Source organism: Lepisosteus platostomus, chromosome 14 (genome assembly GCF_059453375.1).
Source record: "Lepisosteus platostomus isolate fLepPlt1 chromosome 14, fLepPlt1.hap1, whole genome shotgun sequence".
NCBI classification, from domain to species: domain Eukaryota; kingdom Metazoa; phylum Chordata; class Actinopteri; order Semionotiformes; family Lepisosteidae; genus Lepisosteus; species Lepisosteus platostomus.
Window position 1 is genome coordinate 8327641 of NC_142624.1, and position 23380 is coordinate 8351020.

The 23380-nt window shown below is 38.8% G+C and overlaps 3 protein-coding genes across 10 annotated transcripts in view; 2 read left to right on the forward strand and 1 right to left on the reverse strand.

The window, feature by feature from the left end:
- The window catches only part of aox5 (aldehyde oxidase 5), a 52529-nt gene extending 44011 nt beyond the window's left edge, over nt 1–8518 (forward strand). The window contains exons 28-35 of one of the 2 annotated variants that reach the window (XM_088606880.1): nt 831–959; nt 2037–2111; nt 2675–2727; nt 2908–3022; nt 3137–3202; nt 4828–4965; nt 5640–5807; nt 8281–8518. In XM_088606880.1, coding sequence (XP_088463006.1) covers nt 831–959; nt 2037–2111; nt 2675–2727; nt 2908–3022; nt 3137–3202; nt 4828–4965; nt 5640–5807; nt 8281–8331 — 795 coding nt within the window. In that variant the 3' untranslated portion in view covers nt 8332–8518. Of the gene's footprint in view, nt 1–830; nt 960–2036; nt 2112–2674; nt 2728–2907; nt 3023–3136; nt 3203–4827; nt 5017–5639; nt 5808–8280 lie in introns of both variants that reach the window. The other variant, XM_088606879.1, reaches the window with a different exon arrangement.
- A 3054-nt stretch (nt 8519–11572) lies between these two features.
- LOC148648853 (ADP-ribosylhydrolase ARH1-like) lies at nt 11573–16429 on the forward strand. 6 transcript variants are annotated; one of them, XM_088606886.1, is made up of 5 exons: nt 11573–11725; nt 12964–13095; nt 13994–14315; nt 14821–15181; nt 15910–16429. In XM_088606886.1, the coding sequence occupies exons 2-5, from the start codon at nt 13003–13005 to the stop codon at nt 16313–16315; spliced, it is 1182 nt and encodes a 393-aa protein (XP_088463012.1). In that variant the 5' UTR covers nt 11573–11725; nt 12964–13002; the 3' UTR covers nt 16316–16429. The 6 variants fall into 6 exon arrangements, with proteins under 6 accessions (XP_088463012.1, XP_088463010.1, XP_088463015.1 ...); XM_088606884.1 differs by having other exon boundaries at nt 11575–11725; nt 12759–13095; XM_088606889.1 differs by having other exon boundaries at nt 11586–11725; nt 12950–13095.
- Nucleotides 16430–17670: 1241 nt separating this feature from the next.
- aox6 (aldehyde oxidase 6) overlaps nt 17671–23380 on the reverse strand; it is a 64279-nt gene continuing 58569 nt past the window's right edge. For both annotated transcript variants that reach the window (XM_088606883.1, XM_088606881.1), the window contains 3 exons: nt 22973–23161; nt 20473–20640; nt 17671–19046 (listed from right to left, as the gene is read on the reverse strand). In XM_088606883.1, coding sequence (XP_088463009.1) covers nt 18999–19046; nt 20473–20640; nt 22973–23161 — 405 coding nt within the window. In that variant the 3' untranslated portion in view covers nt 17671–18998. The remainder of the gene's footprint in view (nt 19047–20472; nt 20641–22972; nt 23162–23380) is intronic.

Sequence of the window (23380 nt, forward strand, 5' to 3'; positions counted from 1 at the left end):
ATTTTCTAAAATGTACTATTGTAAATAGCTCCTTTAACAGTGATATATGCTGTATGTATATAATTGTGTAGTGATGTAAAAACATTTGCTAAAAGGTGTGAAATTAGTTGCTTGGCCAAATGGGAGAGCGTTTCTGGGGAACAGCAAAGAAAACATACGCAACATGTATCCCCCATGGTGCTCCAAATCCAAGAAGTTTTTACAAAAAGTTTTATTGTCTGAGTACATCTCTGGTCACCTCTGTTATTCCCATGAATGGGTATTCAGAGTGACCATTGCATTCAGTATGTATTAGAAGTATACACAATATGGCACAATGGCTATTTCTGATAATGTTACCCCTAACTTTCAGTTATTTGTTCTCAGTATTAAATTTTACTCGAGCCAGGCCAGGTCCGGATTCTACAAGTCAAAATACACAAGCAGCTCATAAAAATTTCTAGACAATAATTACAGAATAGGAAAATTGGTATTGTGGCATTTAAAGGTATTAGTTGTGTGGTAAACTGATCTAAAATATCTTGAGTCTGTGAATATTAAGTATTGTATTAGGATGCATGTGAAAAAGCGATGAACCATCATGAACTACCAAATAATTTAGATGGGACGAATGGCCTCCTCTCATTTCAAATTGTTCTAAGTTTCTTCTTATGTTTTAATGCCCTGTGGAATGTCAATAGCTTTTTAAAAAAGCTTTCACCATGCTTAAGTATGAAGGTTTATGGGTGAGACATCGGCCAGTTCCACCTAAGCAGGAGTAAGGCACGGTGAAGGGCATTTGCTGGAAGACTTTGGTATTTTAATATAAATTCTGTACTGGTCTTTTGCAGGTTGCCAGCCATGTCCTGAAGATCCCCGTGTCTTTAATTCACATCAGTGAGACATGCACAGGAAATGTGCCCAATGCTGCCCCATCTGCAGCATCCTTTGGCACAGACGCAGTTGGCATGGCTGTGAAGGTTGTGGATATGCAAATATACCCTCCACATTCACCCATCTCTCACAGTAACTGTGAACATACTGTACAGAGAAGGTTTAATCTGATCTTCAATACAAAGCAGAGCAAATTCTGGAGTCAAAGCTCTAAGAGCACACAACTGATAAGACAAAAATAAAGAGGAGATGCAAATGGATGAAATAATTGAAGGCAAACTTAATCATCTTTAACAACATGTACAGTAGTTAGAATATCCAGTTAGGCATGATTAGAAATTAAGGCAGAGAGCACATAACCACATATTATCATGTCAAACAGGGAAGTTAGCATAATTCAATAAAAAATATTATTTTCGACGACAGTGTCCACAAAAACAAAAGCTTCAAATAATAAGTTAAAATCTGAAGTACGCATATTTAAAAATGTGTTCAAGTTGTTTTTGTGAACTATGATGTTTCGCCTAAAGCGGTGTTTCTGAATGGCTTTTAACATTCAGGAAATTATCAAATATTTATGTGATCACGTGATAGCACAATTGCCATACTGCATAATACCTATATCGCTACATGCGGAATTACAGTTTTAAGCAGTAGGACTGACTGCACGTGTGACTGTTAATAACGGATCCATTATTGCTTTAATCTCGAAATCCCACAAAAGTGGTCCTCATGCTTATGATGATTCTGTTCATATTTGCTAAAAATTGCAAGATTTCATTATGACCCAGTCGAAAGCAAATCCCTTCGAATTCTGCACTACTGGATGTTGACACGACCATTAAATCGGAAGTGCCGGTCAAGTTTACAGTAGCTTCTAGATGCGTTCAGTGCACAACATAACAAGTTGTACATATACTGAAGTAATCGTTGCTATCTCGTAATTATTATTTTTTTCCCTTGGTGGCAGCAATGCGCTTCCGTAGTAAAGACAAAATATACAAGCAGTACATGAAAAATCACGGGAAATAATGACTAAATTGGAAAAACTTGTGGCTTTAAAGGTATTGGTAGTGTGGCAAACCGATCAACTGCTAAATTAAAATATTAGTCCTAATAGAATATTAATATTAATAATAATATTAATATTAATTATCAATTAGGATGGCTGTGAAAAACTGATGAACCGTCTTGAGCCAATCATGAGAGAGCACCCCAAATACACCTGGGCAGAGTGGGTAAGGATTTACGATACTCACCCGACAATCAGAGTAACTCTTAACAGTCCTTTTCGGAGAAATAGCTGTTTATCTTTTCACAAACTGTCGTAATTGTACATTTCTTCAAACAAAAGTTCTCTCTTATCTGGTTTGAAAACATTTAGTCTGAAAGCATTTAAATCTGAAGCAATTTTATTTCCTCAAAAATCAAATTAGCCTAGATTTCCAGTGCAACATGTTAGCAATAACGATGGATTTGAAAATGTCTAGGTTAATAATATTAATCATATAACTAATATTTATTTGATCAATTATGGAAGTATCATCATAACAAGAGTGATGGTGTTATAAATTGCAGTCTTACTAAAAACGGTAGTAGATGCACTGTATAGCAGCTGTGCTACTTAAAAACATACAGTGTATATATATATAATTTATATGCATACTTATAAATCACTCAACACAGAGCAGTGTGGCAGTATAAACACATAATTATATAACAAGCAATAGTGCAAGACATAACATTTGATTTTTTTAAGATGGGCTGTTAAATCTAATATTCGTGTTAATCCGTTTAACAGATAAAAGAGGCTTACTGTCAGAAAGTGAGCTTATCTGCAACAGGCTTCTTCATGTAAGTTTTCTTCACCTTGTTTTACCTGAGGGTACATTTGTCTTCTGTAGTAAGACCAGTTACCAACAAGGGAAAATTAAGATGGAGCAACTTAATTGCTCTCCTTTACAGTAAAGCATTTAAAGTTTTATGTGATCAATGTGATTAAGATTGAGCCCTAAACAACTATTTTCACCACAGGGGCCCCCACACAAGTGTCGACTGGGAAAAGAGTGAGGGACAGGCCTACTATTACTTCACCTTTGGAGCCTGCTGCTCAGAAGTAGAAATTGACTGCCTAACTGGAGATCATAAGGTGCCTCTCTGTTTAAAGGGCTTGAAATCAGAGAAAGTGCAATTTACTTTTTCCTCATGTCTCTTGTCATTTCCACTGTCTTTTAACTGTTAACACTTATTTTCTGAATTGCAGAATGTAAGAACGGATATCGTGATGGATGTTGGCCAAAGCCTCAACCCAGCTCTTGACATCGGGCAGGTATACATGTACTGTATGCTTTCACAACTGCTTCTGTGTGGCAGATGAAAAGATTGCCCAATAATGCAGCCAAACACAATCATCTTTGTACATTCTAAGTAATAATACAGTACATCAATGTCAATAACTGCTTATCAATTCAGGGTCATGATGGACCGGAGCCTGTCCTGGGAAGCATTGGGCACCTAGCAGGAGACACCCTGGACAGGATACCGAGATACACACACAGGGCATGCATAGACACAGACACTCACACACTCACACCAGGGCCAATTTTACAGAAGCCAATTAAAATACTAGTAGTTTGGACTGAGGAAAATGGAGCACCCAGACGAAAAGTACACTTGCAGCCAGCAGCCATATCACCCTGCAATTCACAACTGGCAACCCACTGAAGCTAAGCAGGTGTGAGCCTGGTCAGTACCTGGTCAGTACCTGAATGGGAGACCTCCTGGGAAAAACTAAGGTTGCTGCTGGAAGAGGTGTTAGTGGGGCCAGCAGGGGGTGCTCACCCTGCGGTCCATGTGGGTCCTAATGCCCCAGTATAGTGACGGGGACACTATACTGTAAACAGGTGCCGTCCTTCGGATGAGACGTAAAACTGAGGTCCTGACTCTCTGTGGTCATTAAAAATCCCAGGGCGCTTCTCGAAAAGTGTAGGAGTGTAACTCCGGCGTCCTGACCAAATTTCCCATTGGCCTTTATCAATCATGGCCTCCTAACAATCCCCCTCTATGAATTGGCTTCATTACTCTGCTCTCCTCCCCACTGATAGCTGATGTGTAGTGAGTGTTCTGGCGCACTATGGCTGCCGTTGCATCATCCAGGTGGATGCTGCACATTGGTGGTGGTGGAGGGGAGTCCCCATTACCTGTAAAGCGCTTTGAGTGGAGTGTCCAGAAAAGCGCTATATAAGTGTAAGCAATTATTATTATTATTATAAAGAACAGAATTGTTGTTTTTGCTAGCATTGTGAAATGCAGCATAATTTGTAGCTGGATGTTGTATGAGACAAGGATTAACAATATGCAGATTAGGTGAATATATTCCTGTCATAATTCTAATCAGTATATTATTAACATATATGTACTCATAATATATATACAGTATATGAGTATATGTACAGTATGTGTATAAACTATGACAGGAACAAGTAAAGGTTTATTTCATGCTGAAAAAAGAAGAAAAGAAACACAATGTTTCAGCTGTGGGGCCTTCTTCGGGTGTGAAGAAGAGTATGAAGAACACCTGAAGAAGGCTCCACAGCCGAAAACATTGTGTTTCTTTTCTCCTCTTTCCAGTATGTTATAAACCTGTACTTGTTCCTTTGCAGCCTACGCATGCTGACGCAGCTCCCTACTTGAACTAAACCATGACAAGGCTGGTACTGCCTTGAAATGTGAGGATCCTGGGAAGGAAACTGATTAACTGACATGAGTCCTGTGTCATGTTTATGAATCAGTCTATCCTGGGACATCAAACTCCCTCCTGGCAGGACCTAATTTAGGGCTGGGTAGCATCAGTGACAGAATGTCAATGAGGTGGTCAGTAAGGATTATTAATATAATTAGTTATACATGATCATAATAGCATAGAGAAATATAAAACGTTATTTTGTTTTTCAGATTGAAGGGGGTTTTGTTCAGGGGCTTGGACTGTACACCATTGAGGAGCTGAAGTTCTCTCCAGAGGGAGTTCTTCTGACAAGAGGCCCATCAGATTATAAAATTCCTGTGCTCTGTGATATCCCACCCCATCTTAATGTCTCTCTCCTGGCAAATTCAATCAACCCACATGCAATCTACTTCTCAAAGGCAAGTTGATTCTACATTTGACTTTTTCTCACATACAGTACTTCCATAAGTTAAGAGAATCTGTGGCAAAGCCACATAGACGTGCACTGTACAGTTGAGTTCAGCTGAGCAGTCTGGATTAGAGCTATCTGATTTCATATTTAAACTGAATAGTGAAACCAAATAAGACCATATAATAAAACTCATTTTGCTAATACAATTGTAAATGTGTTTTACTGTGACGTAATCGCTGAAAGATTGAATGCTTGAGAGCTTTAGATTCTGTGAAATGAATGTAGTGCAAGTACAAAATAGTACAGGTAATAAGGAAAACCTGATTTTGCAAACAAAGATCCTAGATATGAAATGTAGGATATTCATTAAAATATGACAGCCTTTGGAGCCTATAGTATATTGCAACTAGAAGGATGAGTGGGATTCAATCTGATCGGCTTTTTTCATGAAGATGTTCCTTAGAGGGAGGGTGGAGCACATTCTTTATGACCTTTTGTATTCAGAGGTAAGACATATATTTCAAGACATGAAATACCTGTGTTCTATGCTACATGTTAAAAACAGGGGTTTTATTTCAAGTGCCTTGTTTAGTTCTTAAATGAGATGGAACTTGTGCTTCTCTATTGCAGGGCATTGGTGAGCCAACTGTATTTTTTGGGTGCACCATCTTTTTTGCCATCAAAGAGGCGATTGCTGCAGCAAGGAAAGACAGTGGGCTGAGTGGTAACTTTCCCCTGAACTCTCCAGCCACGCCAGAGAAGATCTGCTTGACCTGTGTGGATCAGTTCACACAAATGGTATGGCTTTCTGATTAAAAGTACAGTATTTTTCTTATTTAAGACTCGAGAGTGTTCCAAACAGATCACCAGTAAGTAACATTGTTCAAAGAATCCCGAATGCAGTGATACATACTCCTGATCCTGGAAATCCAGTGTTCCAAATATTTGTTTTACATAACCTACAAAATTTGACAATGATTGATTCGGTAAAGTCAGTAGGAGTTTAGATGCAATAAAAACCAGATCAAGTGGGTTAGATCTGTTGTGCTAAAAACTATACCAGAGTGTCCTGGTGCATGGGTGATCAAATGAATATGAAATGATTTTGCATACAACCAGAACAAACAGGTCCTCTGGTACCTAAAACAGGCTCACCAATGCTAAAGTATCAAAGAGGCTTTTTTGATGTTAGTAACACATTCAAGGTGAACTGGCACAGAAGGTGTAAAAGTACTCCTGATTCTTTGTGGTATCTTATCTTATGAAGAGTGATTCATTGACTTATGATAATGAACGATTTATCCATGATTTTCTAATTCTTAATAAAGACGTTTTCTGCAATTTGCACTATCCCCATAGGTCTAATTCAATTAATGAAAGGCGTTTGTAATCAGGGCCGGATTTTGGTGTTAGTAGGCCCTAGGCACTTTCACGCCGAAATGTGCAAAAAGAGGGGTAAACGCCAATCGAATTACATCGATTGACATGATGCACTTTAAACTGTTCTAATGCTAAACCACGTGATCGATGGAGCAAGTCGAGCGACCATCACTTCGATACTTCTAGTTTCTAGAACAGCCGCTAGATAGCATATGATTATTGACTTGGAGCATCTAGAGTCGATCACAAGCATCGCGAGCAGCTTGTTTCTCGTTAGTCACTAGTGTTTCCCTCCTTCGTAGGCCCTTAAAATTTCATAAGCCCTAGGCACTGTGCCTACAGTGCTTAATGGGAAATCTGCAACTGTTTATAATATCATATTTATAAATAAAAAATATTTTGTCAAATTTTTTTACAGTTCCTTGCAAAAGTATTCAGTGCACAGTTCTTATTTTGTTTCTGGACAGCCTGCAGTCATGACACTTTGAAATTGCATTTAATATTGTTATATACACAACATACTCCACCCATTTAAAGCAGAAAAAAGATCTTAGATAATATGAAAGAAAAATTGAAACTTCATGACTGCATAAGTATTCATACTCTTTTCTGTTGCCAGTCTAAATTAATTTATGCACGGAGAATTAACAAAACAAGATACAGTATTAATTGAGGAGCCTCTTTTTTGTGCATTAACTGTGGTTCAAAATAAATACACCTGTCTCTTTATTCAGAATGCAACTTTTAAGCTTAAGATTCGAACATGAAGATCAAGGACATCTAAAAAAACACAGGAACAAAGCTGTATAAAGGCACAGATCGGGAAAGAGTACAAAAACATTTTAAAGACCCTTCATGTTTCTTTAATCATGGTGAAGTTGATCATGAAAAAGTGAAACGCACACAGACATGCGAAGATCAGTTACTCCAAAATGAGCAGCTGGGCAAGGATGAGACGGATGAAGGATGCCCATATGAGTCCAATGTTGACCTTGAAAGCATTACAAAGTTCAGTAGCTGAGATAGGAGAAAATGTCCTTGGATCAACAATATCCCACTCACTCCACAAAGGGGAACTGTATGGATTTGAAATAGTAGCTAAGTGAAACAGCAAAGTTGTGACAAAAGGTTTTGTTGTCAGATGAGACCATAAAACTGTCACTTTGTGATTCAAAGTACCAAGGAATTTATCTGACACAAACCTAGCTCAGTCAAAACCATTCATACAGTCAGCCATGGTAGTGTCGGAATGATGTTATAATTCTGCTTCTCATTAGCAGGGAGTAGGAAGCTTGTCAAAGATGAACATAGATAGAGCAATTTACTGGAAAATCTTGAAGACCTAAAACTAAAATGATCAAAAGCACATGCCAAAAGCTACACTGAAGTAAAAGAAAATAAAAGTCCTGTGTAAAATACAGTTGTAAATGAGTGAAACAAAAACTTGACAACTGCTGTTCTTAAGCAGGCTTAAGATCTTGAGCTAATCTGCCAAGAAGAATGGGAAAAATTGCTACAAGCTTGTGCTGGGTAAAACAATGCACCAAGCTTGTGTTGTGTTGTTTTACTCAAAAAACATCACAACTGTAATAGCTGCCATAGGTGCTTCCACCAAATATTCATTTGGACTCCAAGGGCCCAATGCTTATGCAATCAAGATATTTCGGGTAGGGGGTTCATTGTTTTTCATATTTTAGTTTAGTTTTGCTGACATACCTTACAGTATCTTGGTCTTAGTAGTCTTCAGTTTGAAAAAATCAGGTTTTAAATACAATGTTATAAGCTATCAGTATCAAAGATGCACTTATATGAAGTTTTATGTGCACATTGAGTGACTGAATATCCTGCAAGCTGAGAATTAAGGGCTGCCATTTTTGTCTTGCTTTTTCAGGTACCTGCTGCTGAGCCTGGAACTTTCATTCCATGGGCTATTGATGTGTAAAGAGAGTACACAGATCCCAAGTGTCTTACATGTATCAGTGTATGTTTTAAAATACAGTTTCTTTGCATTTTATACTTCTCCTATCAAACTCGTGAAAATGTTAAATTTTCTTTCTTGTCTTCTGTTGTTATCTAATGCTTGACTGTTTTCTCTTATCCAATACTAACAATAAAAAAAGTTCAACAAAGACCTTTCAATTCCATGCATGTTTTTTTGTCTTGTTTTTCATTTTATTTCTCTCTGTGGCATAACACATATGGTTATATGTTGCTAACAGTGGTGAAAATAGAACTACAACTTTGAGTGGCACTATTTTGTCTGCACCGAAGACAAATTTCTTTCATATTACCCTTTCAGAATGTACTTTCAAAGTTAACATTGACAGTGAAGTACTGTAGGGACAAAAGGTGGAAATTGTGAGATTTTCATTTTTGTTTTTAAATAATGGAGTCATCTGTGTCACAACAACATGTGACACAGACTTATTGTGGACGGTCTAAAGGGAGAACTGCCATCCATTGTAGAAACAAACAGAGGCAGAGATCACAGAGATGACGATAACAGAAGAGGATACAATTGATTCCCCTTTGTGTTTCCCACACAGTAGACAATACAATTTATCACGATAATATGTCATGTCATGTCATTTGCCAAACCGCTTTATACCATACGGCGCGATAATATGTGCAGTTGAAATAGTTTTTGGAATAAAATAAATAAAATTAATCCTATGTTTGTCATAAAAATGACATGCCTACAAGCAGCCTTTTATTATAACAGTTAAAGAGTGATGTTATAGTGTGTAAGAAAGTCCTCCTACCCTCTGCAATATTAAGGAGCAGATCTTTCAGTATTATGATGCACCTCTATCACCATGATGTTTCTTTCACAGTTCTATGATGATAATAAGATACTGTGCACTGAGTTGCAAATGATTTTGTTATATGTGAAAATCAGAACAGATGAATGGCCTATCCATGATCATATTAATGTTGCATTAATTATATTATAAGTATTTATAATATAATGATATATGCCCATAAATGTGTTCATAGAACACAGCATGTTGCAGCTTTCCAATATCATTAATATTTCACACCCGGTTGGAGTCTGTCCTTTATTTTCTCTGTGATTATGAAGTCTATGTTCATTGTACGTGTCAGCTGCATTGCAGATCTTTTTCTTGTATAGCAATGGTGAACAGTACCAAAAAACATTTTATAGATCATTTCACACCTCAGTGGATATTTCACCAGCTCATGTGATTAATTAGCGCTATGTTCTTGGTGTTTCCGTGTTTTCGGTCTTTGCCTTATTGTCTACAGGGTTTTCAGTTTATGTTTTCACCAGTTGCCATGGTAAGAAGATAGTGTAAGAAATTGAAACAGATTAATAAGCAACATACTTACAATAACACAGCATCCTCTTGTTTAATAAATTACAAATGTTAGATGAAACACCTCACATATTGTATATAACAGCTAGCTTCACAACAATGTAATTATTCTATTTTATTAGTAGGCATTAGGGTGGTGTGGTGGCACAGTGATTAGCAGTGCTTGGGGCCTAAGGTTCAATTCCTCGGGTGCTATCTGTATCGAGTTTGTACAGTATGTTCTCCTTGTTTTCATGTGGATTTCCGCTGGGTTCTGTGGTTTCCTCCCAAAAGCACGGAGGTTATGGACCTTGTGTCTGTGTGTCCTTCATGGTGTATCCAACCTTGCACAAGATAGGCTCCATCTCCCCCATGACCCTAAATTGGATGAAGCCATTAGAAAATGAATGTATCAGTAGGCATTTTTTTCTGTTTATCGATATCTTTGTCCTGATTGTGTATCACAACATTTAAGCGTTAAACACTGATGATTACTGCTGACACTCTTAAATGATGTACAGTACATGTTTTAAATATATTGTAACGCTTACGGCCGACAAGCACTGTGTGTAAGAGCCGGCGTACCAGAGCAGGTGACGTCACCGCCCTTCCCTGTGATAGCAGGACCACAGCTACTGGGTTGTGGAAAGATTTCTCTTTAGCTCACGGGGCTAGGTCGCTGCAGAGAGACGTGGAAGTCCCGGGTTCGAGCCTCCAGTCGGGATGGGGCCGACCAGATGCGGCAAGGGCGCCCGCCTGAGCCCCCGTTGCGTTACAATATTTTATATACAGTAGCTTACCTGTTTACATGAAATGCCATTTTTTATTACTACTTACTATTTACTAATTTACTATTGTATTCCATACAATTTCTGACAACAAATTTGCCACAGCATGGAATTCACACATATATTAATTTTCTCGCAGGCGTTTCACCTGCCTTACTTAAGAGGCGGCAGCACAGTATATCTAAGTACTATAGAAAACACTTAGTTTTTGTCAGCCACTGTTTTAATTCCGTGTCATTTCCAGCACAGTACATCTTGAGAAGCCACGCAGCTGTGCAGATTTTAAAACTATGGATGTGTGACCTGGTGACGATCTTTTCCCGGCTGCATTCACACAGACGTAAAAATGTGGTCGTGTGCGCAGACTCTGCCCCAAACCAAACTGGTCCTAGTACATACTGTAGCATCTAAACTGATATAATGGAGACAGTGCATGTGTTGTCCTTTAAATCTACAGAACCTGCTTTTTAACAGCCCAAAAGCTCTTTCAGATAACTCTCGCTAAAAAAAAGCCAGTTAAACTTCTGTTGTCAGTCATGGAACGCAGTCACGAACAACTGTGTGGCTGGATAGGCTGTAGATCACCAACGATAATGCAGATCTTCAAGTAGAAACGACCGAGTATTTTCCCGTTATAATCTGGCCACCTCTGTTATTCAAAACACACAAGCGTCATGTCAGATTTTCAAAATCCACGGGCTTTGTCAAAACTAAGAATAAAACATTGCACGTTTGGGGGAACTAAGTTTTTCTATAGCATGTTTTCTCGGCTCAGCATAGTGCTCCACACCACCGTGATATATAGAGGGAATATAACATTCTTAGTGTTTATTTCTCACGTACTGGAAATGGCATTATATTGTACATTAAAATCAATGTTTAATGTTACATTATAAGACCACTTTTCGGCTTACGATTTTGTTTTATTTACAATCTTTTTATACCTTTATGAAATAGGCTACTTTAACTATATTTTTTGTATACAAATACAGTTTATATTTTGAAGTTCGTGAAATACAGAGTCATTTCAACTGCATCCACTTGTTCAAGGACCACCGAGACCTGTCGCACCTGTTTGGTTCTGCTCTGGCCGTGACATCAGGCGCAGACTTTCCAGGAAGTGTCGTAAACTCGGAGTTTGCTAGATTTTGTGCGTTTAGTTACTGTGCTGCGGGTGCTGTTTTTTGAGCTCTTCAAGAAAGGGAAGAAAACTGATCTGTTTTTTTTAGTGGTGAGTACGACTATCGTTTTGAGGTATTTCAGAATTTTGACAAATTTCAATATATGGGTATCGAGCGATAAATACGAAAAAGGTTGACTTTTGAACAACATATCCTCCGTCCCATATTCAGACGGAGAGCAAATGTGTTCATTAAAACTGAAACGGTTCGTTTCATTACGTTATACTGAAGGTCTCAAACAGAAATATCATCTTGTGAATTTGGGAATATTTAAGCTTTTTATTAGCTGTATTAGTCCAGTTATTTTGAGGTTAGGGTACTGTAACGGAAAGAAACAGTTTCTGGCACGGGTTGGCAGGACATTTATTAAAGTTACACACATAGGGACAGGGGAGATACACCATCGCATCTACGCAGACACAAAAGGGAAGAGGGCGTCTCCAGCCCTGTATACGGGCGGTTATTATATAAGATCACTTTATTGGCCATATGCAATTTCTTGGATGGGGTCAGAGCGCAGGGTCAGCTATTAGGCAGTAGGATTTCTCTGCCGGCCGCTGGATTTGAACCGGTAACCTTCCAGCCACACAGGCACAGATCCTTAGCCACAGAGCCACCGCACCTTTGTGGAAGATTTATGTAAGACAATACGATTTGGTATTCTTTCTTAAATTTAATGAAAGTGAAACTGAGCAGTGAGATGTTATTTAAGAAATAGAACTGAAAAAACGAATGCTGTGTCATGGCCGAGTGTTCTTGGTCGATCTGCTTGTCATCGTGTGTCCATCCCTAATTTTAAAAAAAGGGGATTTCAGAAAACATAGTTAACGTGGCATTTTTAAGATTTTGAAATTTTTATTTTTTATGATTCACATTTTTTTTAAATCCAGTTATGCATGCCGATATTATTATTTATTATTTAATTGATGCCTTTAAAACACGCCTGTAGTCCTTTCTCATATTATCTGGAGATATTGTTGTGACAAAAATGAATTAAATGCTTTGAGATCAATACTACTTATATAACCAGAACTGCAAGCACAGATTCTGTTCTAATTTAATCTAATTTTGTATACCTTCCAGGTGAAAGAAGAGTTTAAATCAGCAGTTCACTTTCTTCCTGACAAAATTACATTCTTCCAGCACCATTTAATTGGATAAAAAAAAGAGATACATTAAGAGAATATTGAGAGAACTCTCTCTGTTCTGCATGTTTCAGAAAATAGTACTGAGTGTTTTCTGCATCTTGGTTTTGACTGCCTTGATCATCACAGTCTCTTTATTTAAGAATTTACAAGACACGTCGTCAAACCGACAGCTGGATGGGATGTGTTCTAAGGAGATACCGGATAGTTTTAATCCCAGTGTGAGTGGAGTGGACAGTTGCAGACTCCAGATGCCCTTCAAGGAGTCTGACAAGGTACAGTAGGTCATGTGAAAGAATCAAAGGTATCTTGCAGGTAGTCCAGACACAAACTTTCTCCTTCATTCATTCTTGGTGAAGCTGGGTCAGGCAGCTCATTCCCAGTGACACTGAGGAGGTCCCAAACCTGTGTTGAGTTTCCAAGCGCATATAGAAGTCAGCTAAAATATATGGAATATATCGCATAGTCTAGAAGTCACAGTTGGTTGTACATACAGTATATTCGTAGTGTTTTGAATGGATTTTCTGAGCAGACACCCTTATCCAGGCCAAATACAACTTATCCAAAATTTACATTAAGTGTAAGTACATAGGAAGCAAATTCTTAAACATTAATGGTGCACAAAAACTAATAATGAAATGCAAAACCAATTAGAAGTATATACTGTGAGTAGTAACATCCTTAATCATTAAATGTGTTGGGAGAAAAAATCCTTTGAGAATCATTTCCTAATTGTCATCTCTTATCTAATTACTGGGAGTTGCCAATACAGCTGCCAGGATACAGTTTATCTTAAATTCAGATTCAATTGCAGGAAGGGTAATTTGTTCCACTAGTTCATTGATGACAGGCAGCATCATTTAAGAAAGATAAGATCACTTTATGAGCCATATACAATTTCTTGCATTAGGAATTTGTCTTTTCGCATACCCCAGCTTGCTCTCCATGAGACACAGACAGGGAGTTAAACACGATGAAGCTGAAGAGGCCAAAATGAGGTATGCAAAGTGTGCATGAAATAAAATCTAAAAAGTCAAACGAGATGGTTGATAAGTGTAGGTAAGATCAAATGTCTTGGAGAAATAGCTATAATGTCCAGTGTAGTGCTTACAGCCTTCTATTGCTCGGTCTTTAAGACATTATTTGAAACACCTCTCATTTTCTGCTTGCCAGGTGTCTAATCCCTCAGTGACATTAGAGGAGAGATATGTGGCTGCCATGGTACTCAGTGGAGCTGGAGATGCTCTGGGCTACAATAATGGGAACTGGGAATTCTCCCGGAGTGGAGAAGCGATTCATACGGAGCTGACTAAAATGGGAGGCCTTAAAAACATTGATGTGAAAGATTTTAGAGTGAGTGATGATACAGTCATGCACCTTGCCACAGCAGAGGCCTTGGTTCAAGTGGGGAAGAAGCCACAGCTGCCAGATCTATATCATGTCCTTGCCCAGAAATACATAGATTGCTTGGATGACATGGATGGAAGAGCCCCTGGTAATTCAACTAAGATTTTATACTAATATTTAACAGATTTCTTTTGTGTAATACTCTGTTGATTAATATTTACTGTGCTAACTAACAATTACAGGAAAAGTGCCTGTTCAGAAGAATGACCCAGGTAGTGGTGCACCATGCACCCAGGGCAGCATTAAAACACCTCTCCAATATACCTCTTCATATCATGACTTGAAAAGTGATACATTTTTTTGATTCAGTCCCGGGTGTCACGCCAAAAGATCAGACTGAAAAAAGAATGAACACTGCATTGATTAAGGACTTTCACAACATCAGTTTTTTATGCAATGTTGGAATCTTTGGTAAACTTGCAACTGAAGGGAGAGCATGAAATATTGTGGTTTGAATAGGTTGTTTTTAAAAAAAGATATAGTTTGAGCTGATAGTATAGAGAAGCTGGATGCAGAACGTTAAAGCCAGTATAGGACTATGACATAAATCACCTTTTATTGAAGAGTGACGGTCTACTGTCTCCTTATTGTAGGTGTAACATGTATTGAGACCATTCAGTTTTTGAAGCCACATGTCAAGGATGGATGGAAAATCCCATTTAACCCCAAAGGAGGTGGCTGTGGTGCGGCCATGAGGGCTATGTGCATTGGGCTGCGGTTCCCCCACCCTTCCCAGGAGGAGCAGCTGGTGGCAGTAAGCGTGGAGAGTGGGCGGATGAGCCATCACCACCCCACGGGCTACCTAGGTTCCCTGGCTACAGCCCTCTTCACCTCTTACGCTGTCCAAGGCAAGCCCCTCGAGCAGTGGGGCCGGGGACTCCTCGACACATTGGAGAATGCCAAGAGCTACGTCCGTCAGTCAGGCCACTACACTGAAGATAACCTACGGGCCTGGTGAGTGCCTTACACCAGTTCAAATTGATTTTTTGTGGGGCTTAACCAGTAATTACAAAGTTATTTCATACTGTATGACAATTTCCAGCCTTGAAACAGCTGTCAAACCAAGATACTCCAGTAGAGGCAAACAAATGTAGAAACCAAGAGATTTGAGCCTGAAGTGTCCGTTCGTCAAGCCAAACTTGATTATATACATACAAGGAGCATCGTATTTGAGGCTTATTGTTGTATTACTCATAGAGGATATGGCTCTACACATCTTATATATACTTTTCTCTACACCCTAACCCTCCTGTCTGTGAAGTAGCTTTCTGAAGAAACTCCAGGACTCAGAAAGCACTTAAAACTTTTAAGTTTGTAAACATTCCCCATCAGGGAGTTCAGCGTGAAGGTTAAAGTTTAGCATGTGGATTCAACAGGAGGCAATATATTTCACGTTTCTGTTGTACATGGTTTAACTTCTAAGTACAGTACATGATTTTATCACAGTCGGTAACTATGTGCTTCATGGAGAATTTCAGTTAAGTTTATCATTAGAAAAAATGAATTGTTACATTATTATTTGAATAAACAGTGGTGTTACATTTTTATAAATCCTTAAAGGAAAGAAGAAAGTTGCATAACAAAGAACAAATTATGCCACTTATACATTTTCAGGTGTAACCCACAGTGTCAAAGAGAAGAAATATTTTAAGTCATCTTATGCCTATGTTATTGTGTTGCAGGGATTATTTTGAAAACCAATGGAAAGCCTATCTGAACAAAAGAGGAATATTGGATGGAAAAAGTAAGGCCAGGTTTCCAGAGGTATATGGTGTCAAAGAGAGAGATAATTTCTATAAATCCCTGAGCTACAGTGGCTGGGCAGGCAGCAGTGGTCATGATGCACCAATGATAGCATATGATGGTCTTCTCCGAGCTGGCGACTCCTGGACGTCACTCGCTGACCATGCTTTCTTTCATGGCGGAGACAGCGATTCCACTGCCGTCATTGCTGCAGCCTGCTGGGGTGCCATGTATGGTTTCCAGGGGGTCCCTAAATGCAATTATGGAAATCTGGAATATAGGAAGAGACTGGAACAGCTTGGGAAACAGCTATATAAACTCAGTCAGACTGAGAAACCAGTGTAACTGGTTATATGAATAAATATATAGTGAATATAGAAAATATCTTTCGCGAAATGTGTAGTTTTTTAAGAATATATAAATGTATTATATATATATAATAAAACTCTCAAAGTACAATGGTGAACTGGGAATAATTATTTAAGTATACTTTAATTAAAAAAATATAAAATGCTTTACTTAAATGAAATGCAGCACCTACCTATGCATAAATAGTCCTTATGCACCAGCAGCCCTAATACATTGCCAATCAAGTAGAGAACTAAGAAATTGTTTCACCAGTTATATTAAAGGGAACTTTAGGTAGGCCAGAGCGCAGCTTGGAGTAGAATTCAGTCAGAATGTTAGGGTTATCAGCCCTTTAAATAATCCTTATGGTACTTTTAACCCTTATGCACAGTGTCATTAATCACATAATCAGTCCACTTGTATAACGCAGAGTTCAGGGGGAACAAGACCCTGGAGACACCTGATCACCCAGAAACTGAGCTCGAGCCCCTCTCTGTTCTCAGTCACCAACCAAATCCAGCCTTCTATGGCTCTGATATCCAATGAGATCAGACCAGGAGGTGGTAATGATGCTATTACAGGGAGACTGATAACTGCCTTGATTATATAGCTGTTTGAAAAGAACTATTAACTGCATAGAACAAGTAAAAGTTTATTCCATTCTGAAAAAAGAAGAAAGGAAACAACGTTTCAGCTGTGATGTTTCCTTCTCTTTTCAGCATGGAATACACCTTTACTTGTTCCTCTGCAGCCTACGCATGCTGACATAGCCCCCTACTTGAACTACTTCAGCCCATGAACTGCATGTCAATCACTGGTTTCTTTAAAACATATTTGCACCATACAAGGAAATATTTAGTCAGTGCATTTGGAATATTATCCTGGTAGCCAGGATCACAAACATTTAAAGTAGTACGTTATACTGTATGCCCTACACATTGGACTTAAAGAAGTGTTCTGCTCTTAAGCCAAATTGCCGCATCTTAAAAGCCTAGCCAGATAGAGGGGCTGGCCTGGGGAGCTGACCCTGAGGGAATATCGGGTTTCTACTGCAAGTGGTGTTGCTAAATCTGTAGGTGCCGCTCTCTATCAGAAACCCCAAACTTGTGTCCTAATGTGGTGATGGAAGCTTAACTTACAGTTAAGTTACGGTTCACAAAACACCTGCTTTCTTTATGAAACTAGCCCCAGTTACTACTCATGCATTATGATCATCAAGAATCAAAAGACCTCCTTTTTGAAGGATCGTGACCAACTAAGGTAATATTTTATCAGCCTGCTATGGCGGCTGTATTACTATATCGAAAAGGAATAAGGCCATATGTTATAGAAATAAAGTAGCCTCATGAGGATGGATTTTAATGTTATAATTTTATTTTACGCACTTAATTTATCCACAATGACTTACAGATAAGTGACATTTGTTGGCCAAAAAATGGAAACACACATATAAACCCAATAATTTTTGGGGTGTCATCCCAATACAGCCTGTACGCCCAGTGACATACTGTAGTCTGGTCTCAACAGGAATTGATATGTGTGGCCATTCTTCCACAAGAGAGTCAGTCAGCTCACATCTGGCTGATGGAGGTGGAAAATTGTGTCTCGTGTGTCATTCCAGAATATGCCCTAAATGCTCCATTTGGTCCAGATCTGATCAGCAGATCTGATTCAGAGGGCCAAATAAGTCTCTCCCTTGAATCACTTTAGGCACTGCTGCTCGTGAAACATCAGCAAGGTGATCTGTCTTGGTCACTGAAGATCCAACCAAACATGCCCCAGCAATCACCCTTCTTTCAAAGTCATTGAAGTCTCTTCTTGCTGTCATACTAAACATAATAAGGCATTTTTGTATATGCTTTCAGTATACTTGGTGTCACTCATTTACCCAGATGTTACCATTTTTTGTCCAATACCTGTACATTCAGAAAATTCCTGAACTATAAGTAATGCAAGAGGTACAGTACACATTGTAAAGTGGTATAACAAAAATTGTGGAATTCACCTTCATATGTTAAGCTAACTAGCTGACAAATATGGTGAGATTCTATACAGCCTAAACAAAATGAAGGCTCAATATAAATTTGTACAAAATTATTGTCAACTGATGACGTGAGACATGTTAGATGTATGTCGACATGCGAAGCATTGGCGTGCTTGATTATACTGCTGCATTTTGGTCATGAAACCAAACACAGACTATCACCTCATCAGATTTCACAAAATAAGCAGCACATATGACCTAAGAACATCCCCCTGGAAGGTATAGATAGCAGCCATAAGTGATGTCTCAACCTCATTGAGTGATGACAGAACTTCAGGTCTGGTAAAATGTTTTTTCTGTAAATGTACTGCATTTGTACCATGACATCAATATGACCCATTGCAGTGGAAAAGACTCAATGAATTGAAGAAGCAAGAAAAAGTACAGCAGTGACATTTCAGATTTGAAGGTAAAATAAGCACCAGTAGACAAGACCTAAATGCACTATTGAACAAAGCAATCATCAGCTTGTTTTTTCATAATAAATTGAACAATTTAGCACGTAAAATGAATAATTAATACTAATGACAGTGTGTGTGAAATTACAGTGTCCTAAATAAAATAATTTTAAGGTATATCTAAAAAAATCAGTGGTGGTACAAATAAACAAGTAAAAATCACGATTGATTTCTGATTTCACACGTTGATAGCCCATGGCTGGGAGCCAGGCTTGGTGGCTGGAATCTGCAAAACAAAATCGCAGAGCATTTAAATATTTTTTACTGTATTACATGCACCACCTTTAACCACATTATTTTTATAATGATTCAGAATCTGTACGAACACCAGAGCTAGCATGGTTCTGAAAACATGGCATACATCAACCTGTGCTGCTTTACTGTTTTAAGCAATGTGCCTGTCACCTCTCGATCCTTGCTTGTATTTATGCAGTAGTTTGCTCTCAAAGCTGCAGTGTGCCAGGTGCCATTAAAGTAACAACCGGTGCTTCTGTTGCTTTATCAGTTGAAGAAAGCTGTTTTTCCAGCAGGGCTGATTATATCACATAGAAGGAAACCTTAGGGAGAGACAGCTGCACACATTCAAGCTAAAATCGACTATAATAAGATACGATTTTTCTGTCCCCCGAGGGAAATATTTTATGGACACCCAGCACTCCTGTACATTTAAATGGAATGCAAACAAAAAAAAAGAATAAAACATTGCACATCATTCTATTCCAAAAAATAAGAAAAACATTGGACATCACTCTATTGCACATGTACAGTATAACACATAACAACAAGTAACATTTATAACACCTCACAAAAACATATTGCACTCCAGTGGGTTGTAAGAGTCAAAATTGTGTTTATTCTTGACCTTTGCGTTCACAGCTTTAATGGATAGTGGAACAAAGGAATGTTTGTATCTGTAAATTTGGGAACCCTAACAGGTTTGCCAGCAGGAAGAAGTTGATATTCAGAGTGGATGTGGGAAGGATCTGGTATAATTTTCCCTGCCCGTTTGATTATGGATTTTTCAAAGACTGTCTGCAGGGAAGGGTGCTGTTTTACTCCCATGACCTTCAAAGCTGTCTGGGTGAGGCGGGTAATTTGCAATTTTTAAATGAACTGGTAGCTTACCAAACCTCACTGTAATACCATATCTGATAATGCTCTCGATTACAGCACGGTAAAAGAGTTGCATAACTTCATGTAAAACCCCAAACACTCTTCAGTCTTCACAGGAAATATAAGCACTGCTGAACTTTGGAGCAAACACTCTCAACATGAGTAGTCCAGCACAGGTTACTGTCTTTGTGTACACCTAAGTACTGATATGAATCGACCTGAGTGATAAATTCACTGTGGATTACTACATGTGAGTGATCACCAATGCAGGTATGCTGAAACATTACAAAATCCTAAGAAAAAGTATAGGTGGAGTATATGGTAAAGTATAAATTTAACATGTAGGAATGGTTATATGCCTGATACTTGCCAGAATAGGCTCCGGCTTCCTACGATCCTGAATTGAAAGAAACCGTTAGAAAATGGTTAGATGGAATGGCTACCTAATCCCCACAACATACAGTAGAATTTATAATATTTTACTATTTGCCACCAGGGATTGACGTATAGTCTGAAGCAGCTCGGGAATGAACCCTCACCATCTGAATGAAGCAGTCGGAGCAGGCATGGCAGATCTTCTCCGCAGTGGCGGGGCTATCAAGTCTGAAGGGTCCTTTGAGGTCCCTCTCCTTTCTGGCAGCTGACACAGCATCCTTAATGGCAAAGAACACTGAACTTCCTAGAAACAAGACTGGCTCACCAATGCCCTGCAGGAAACAGACCATAGGTTAACATCTACTTAATAACATGCTTCAGTAGACAATATGACTCAAACTTTTAAAAACCAAAGATAGATTTTTAGCCAAAGAAGGCCCATTATTAGCCAATAAACCAGTAGTTTCACACACAATGAGATACAATGAAAACAATGACCGAAATAAAGTATTCATCATCTCTCCAGGGAAGTACAGTACGACCAAAAGGGATATACAGTGGATATCAAAAGTCTACACACCCTTATTGAAATTTCACCATGTAAAGGCTGAAATCAAGACAAATCATGTCAGACCTTTGTTCACCTGAAAGTTTTTTATTTTTAATTATTCTTCCTAAACATGATCCATTTGTTTTTCACTTAAATATTGTTGGTTATAGGATCTTATTAAAGGTGGAAAAAAGGTCTGACATGATTTGTCTTGATTTCAGCCTTCACATCAACAAAAGGTGAAATTTCAATAAGGGTGTGTAGACTTTTGATATCCACTGTATATTCACTTGTAACTGCAACAACGTAACTTAAGAGGAACTGGCAATAGGACATTTTAGTAGCCGGTGCTGACATTTTAATTGAATAGACATGTCATAGGTAAATGTCACATGTCATAGGTAAATTAATAATAATAATAATAATTGCTTACACTTATATAGCGCTTTTCTGGACACTCCACTCAAAGCATTTTATGGGTAATGGGGACTCCCCTCCACCACCACCAATGTGCAGCATCCACCTGGATGATGCAACGGCAGCCATAGTGCGCCAAAACGGGGAGGAGAGCAGAGTAATATAGCCAATTCATAGATGGGGGTTATTAGGAGGCCATGATTGGTAAGGGCCAATGGGAAATTTGGCCAGGACGCCGGGGTTACACCCCTACTCTTTTCAAGAAACACCCTGGGATTTTTAATGACCACAGAGAGTCAGGACCTCAGTTTTACATCTCATCCGAAGGACGGCGCCTGTTTACAGTATAGTGTCCCCGTCACTGTACTGGGGAATTAGGACCCACATGGACCGCAGGGTGAGCACCCCCTGCTGGCCCCACTAACACCTCTTCCAGCAGCAACCTTAGTTTTTCCCAAGAGGTCTCCTATCCAGGTACTGACCAGGCTCACACCTGCTTAGCTTCAGTGGGTTGCCAGTTGTGAGTTGCAGGGTGATATGGCTACTGGCATAAATACATTTTATGCTGATTAATAATTGTTGTCAACAGGAGAACTAAAGTGAAAGTCAGATATTAGCAACATTACACAATACAAACTATACAGCTGCAACACATATTTTGTACCAGGTTGCAGATATAGTCTTATGGGATTTTTTCCCATTCCTCTCAAACTTGGGGAAAGCATATCATCCAACTCTTCACACAAAACGTCAATGGAGCTCGGCTTTACATGACGTAACTTTGAAATTCTCGTCTCACAAGAAAGGGGTTGAAAAAAGAGCACATGCGGATGTGTTGTTCTGCTCGAATATTGTTAGGATGAACCCACAATGTGAGATCCCAGGATTTGATCAATGCAATTCCACAAACGTTGCCATGAAGTAGAGTTCTGTAGTGACTAGACACTCCTGGCCAGACCATCACAATCAATCTTAGCACCTGTGCTTGCTAATGTAACAGGTGATTTAGTGTTTATGCAATCAATATCCAAAGTCCAGCACTATATTTTTCTCTAGATATACTGCATGCATAGAATGTTTCTTCTGATGCTCAGTACAGATAATTTAACTTTTGTGTGTGGCAAACATAAAAAGCAAACATCCATTTTGTTTGTCCTTCTAAATGGAGGAAATGGTCGTTGAGTTTTCATGAATCACCATTGCCTTTTTAATCCTCTCTTGTACCTACAGTACACCAGATCAATGCTGGACACACTGTAGACGTGTATGAGGCCTTGTGAAGGAATCTACATTTCCAGCTGGAGGGTTCAGTTGGGGTGAGCCATTCCAGTGCTTGAAAAGAATCAGGTGTAGTCACTCAGCAAAGCTGAGATTGACAGGCCTTAGTCGAGTACACCTGTTGACCAATGCTGATGAGAGGAAGACGGTTGGAACAGGAGCAGTGCTGGACGGATCTTTGTGTAGAGGAGACAGAGAAGGGAGTAAGACAATTATAGTTAAATTGTTATTGTTCTTTAGGAGTTTGGAATTAGTTCAACCTCGTATAGTTATGGATAACGTTTCTAAGTATAGACAGGTCTCTGGTGGGAGTCAGGTTTTTTTGGGGGTTTAGTGAAAAGAATTACTGAGAATTTTGTAAAAAAACCTGAAACAAACCAACAGTTTATTGATCGGCCTTCTGACAGGCGTATACTTACTTTGGATGAATAAATAGCATGTGGGTTTTGCGAACCGGCCAGCAGATACACGTTGAATGTTAAGGGAACATCACAGACAGCTGGTATTTTATATTGTGCAGGACCACGTGTGTACAGAACCCCTGAGGGAGAGAACTTCAGCTCCTCCATGGTGTAAAGCCCAAGACCTTGAATGAAAGCCCCCTCAATCTGAAAGACAGAATGCAATCACTTGCAGCCAATGACACACCAATTGAATTTATCCATATACTGGATATGGTGTGGTGTGCTAGATATATTGTGGTTTAGTTATTTCCAAGGAATATTAAACCTTTAAATTATTCTAGAAAATTAAATGAGTGAATATGTGCTACATCAGACCAAGGAGTAATGGATTTTTCCAGTGTTTTAAGCTAAAATATTTTTGCA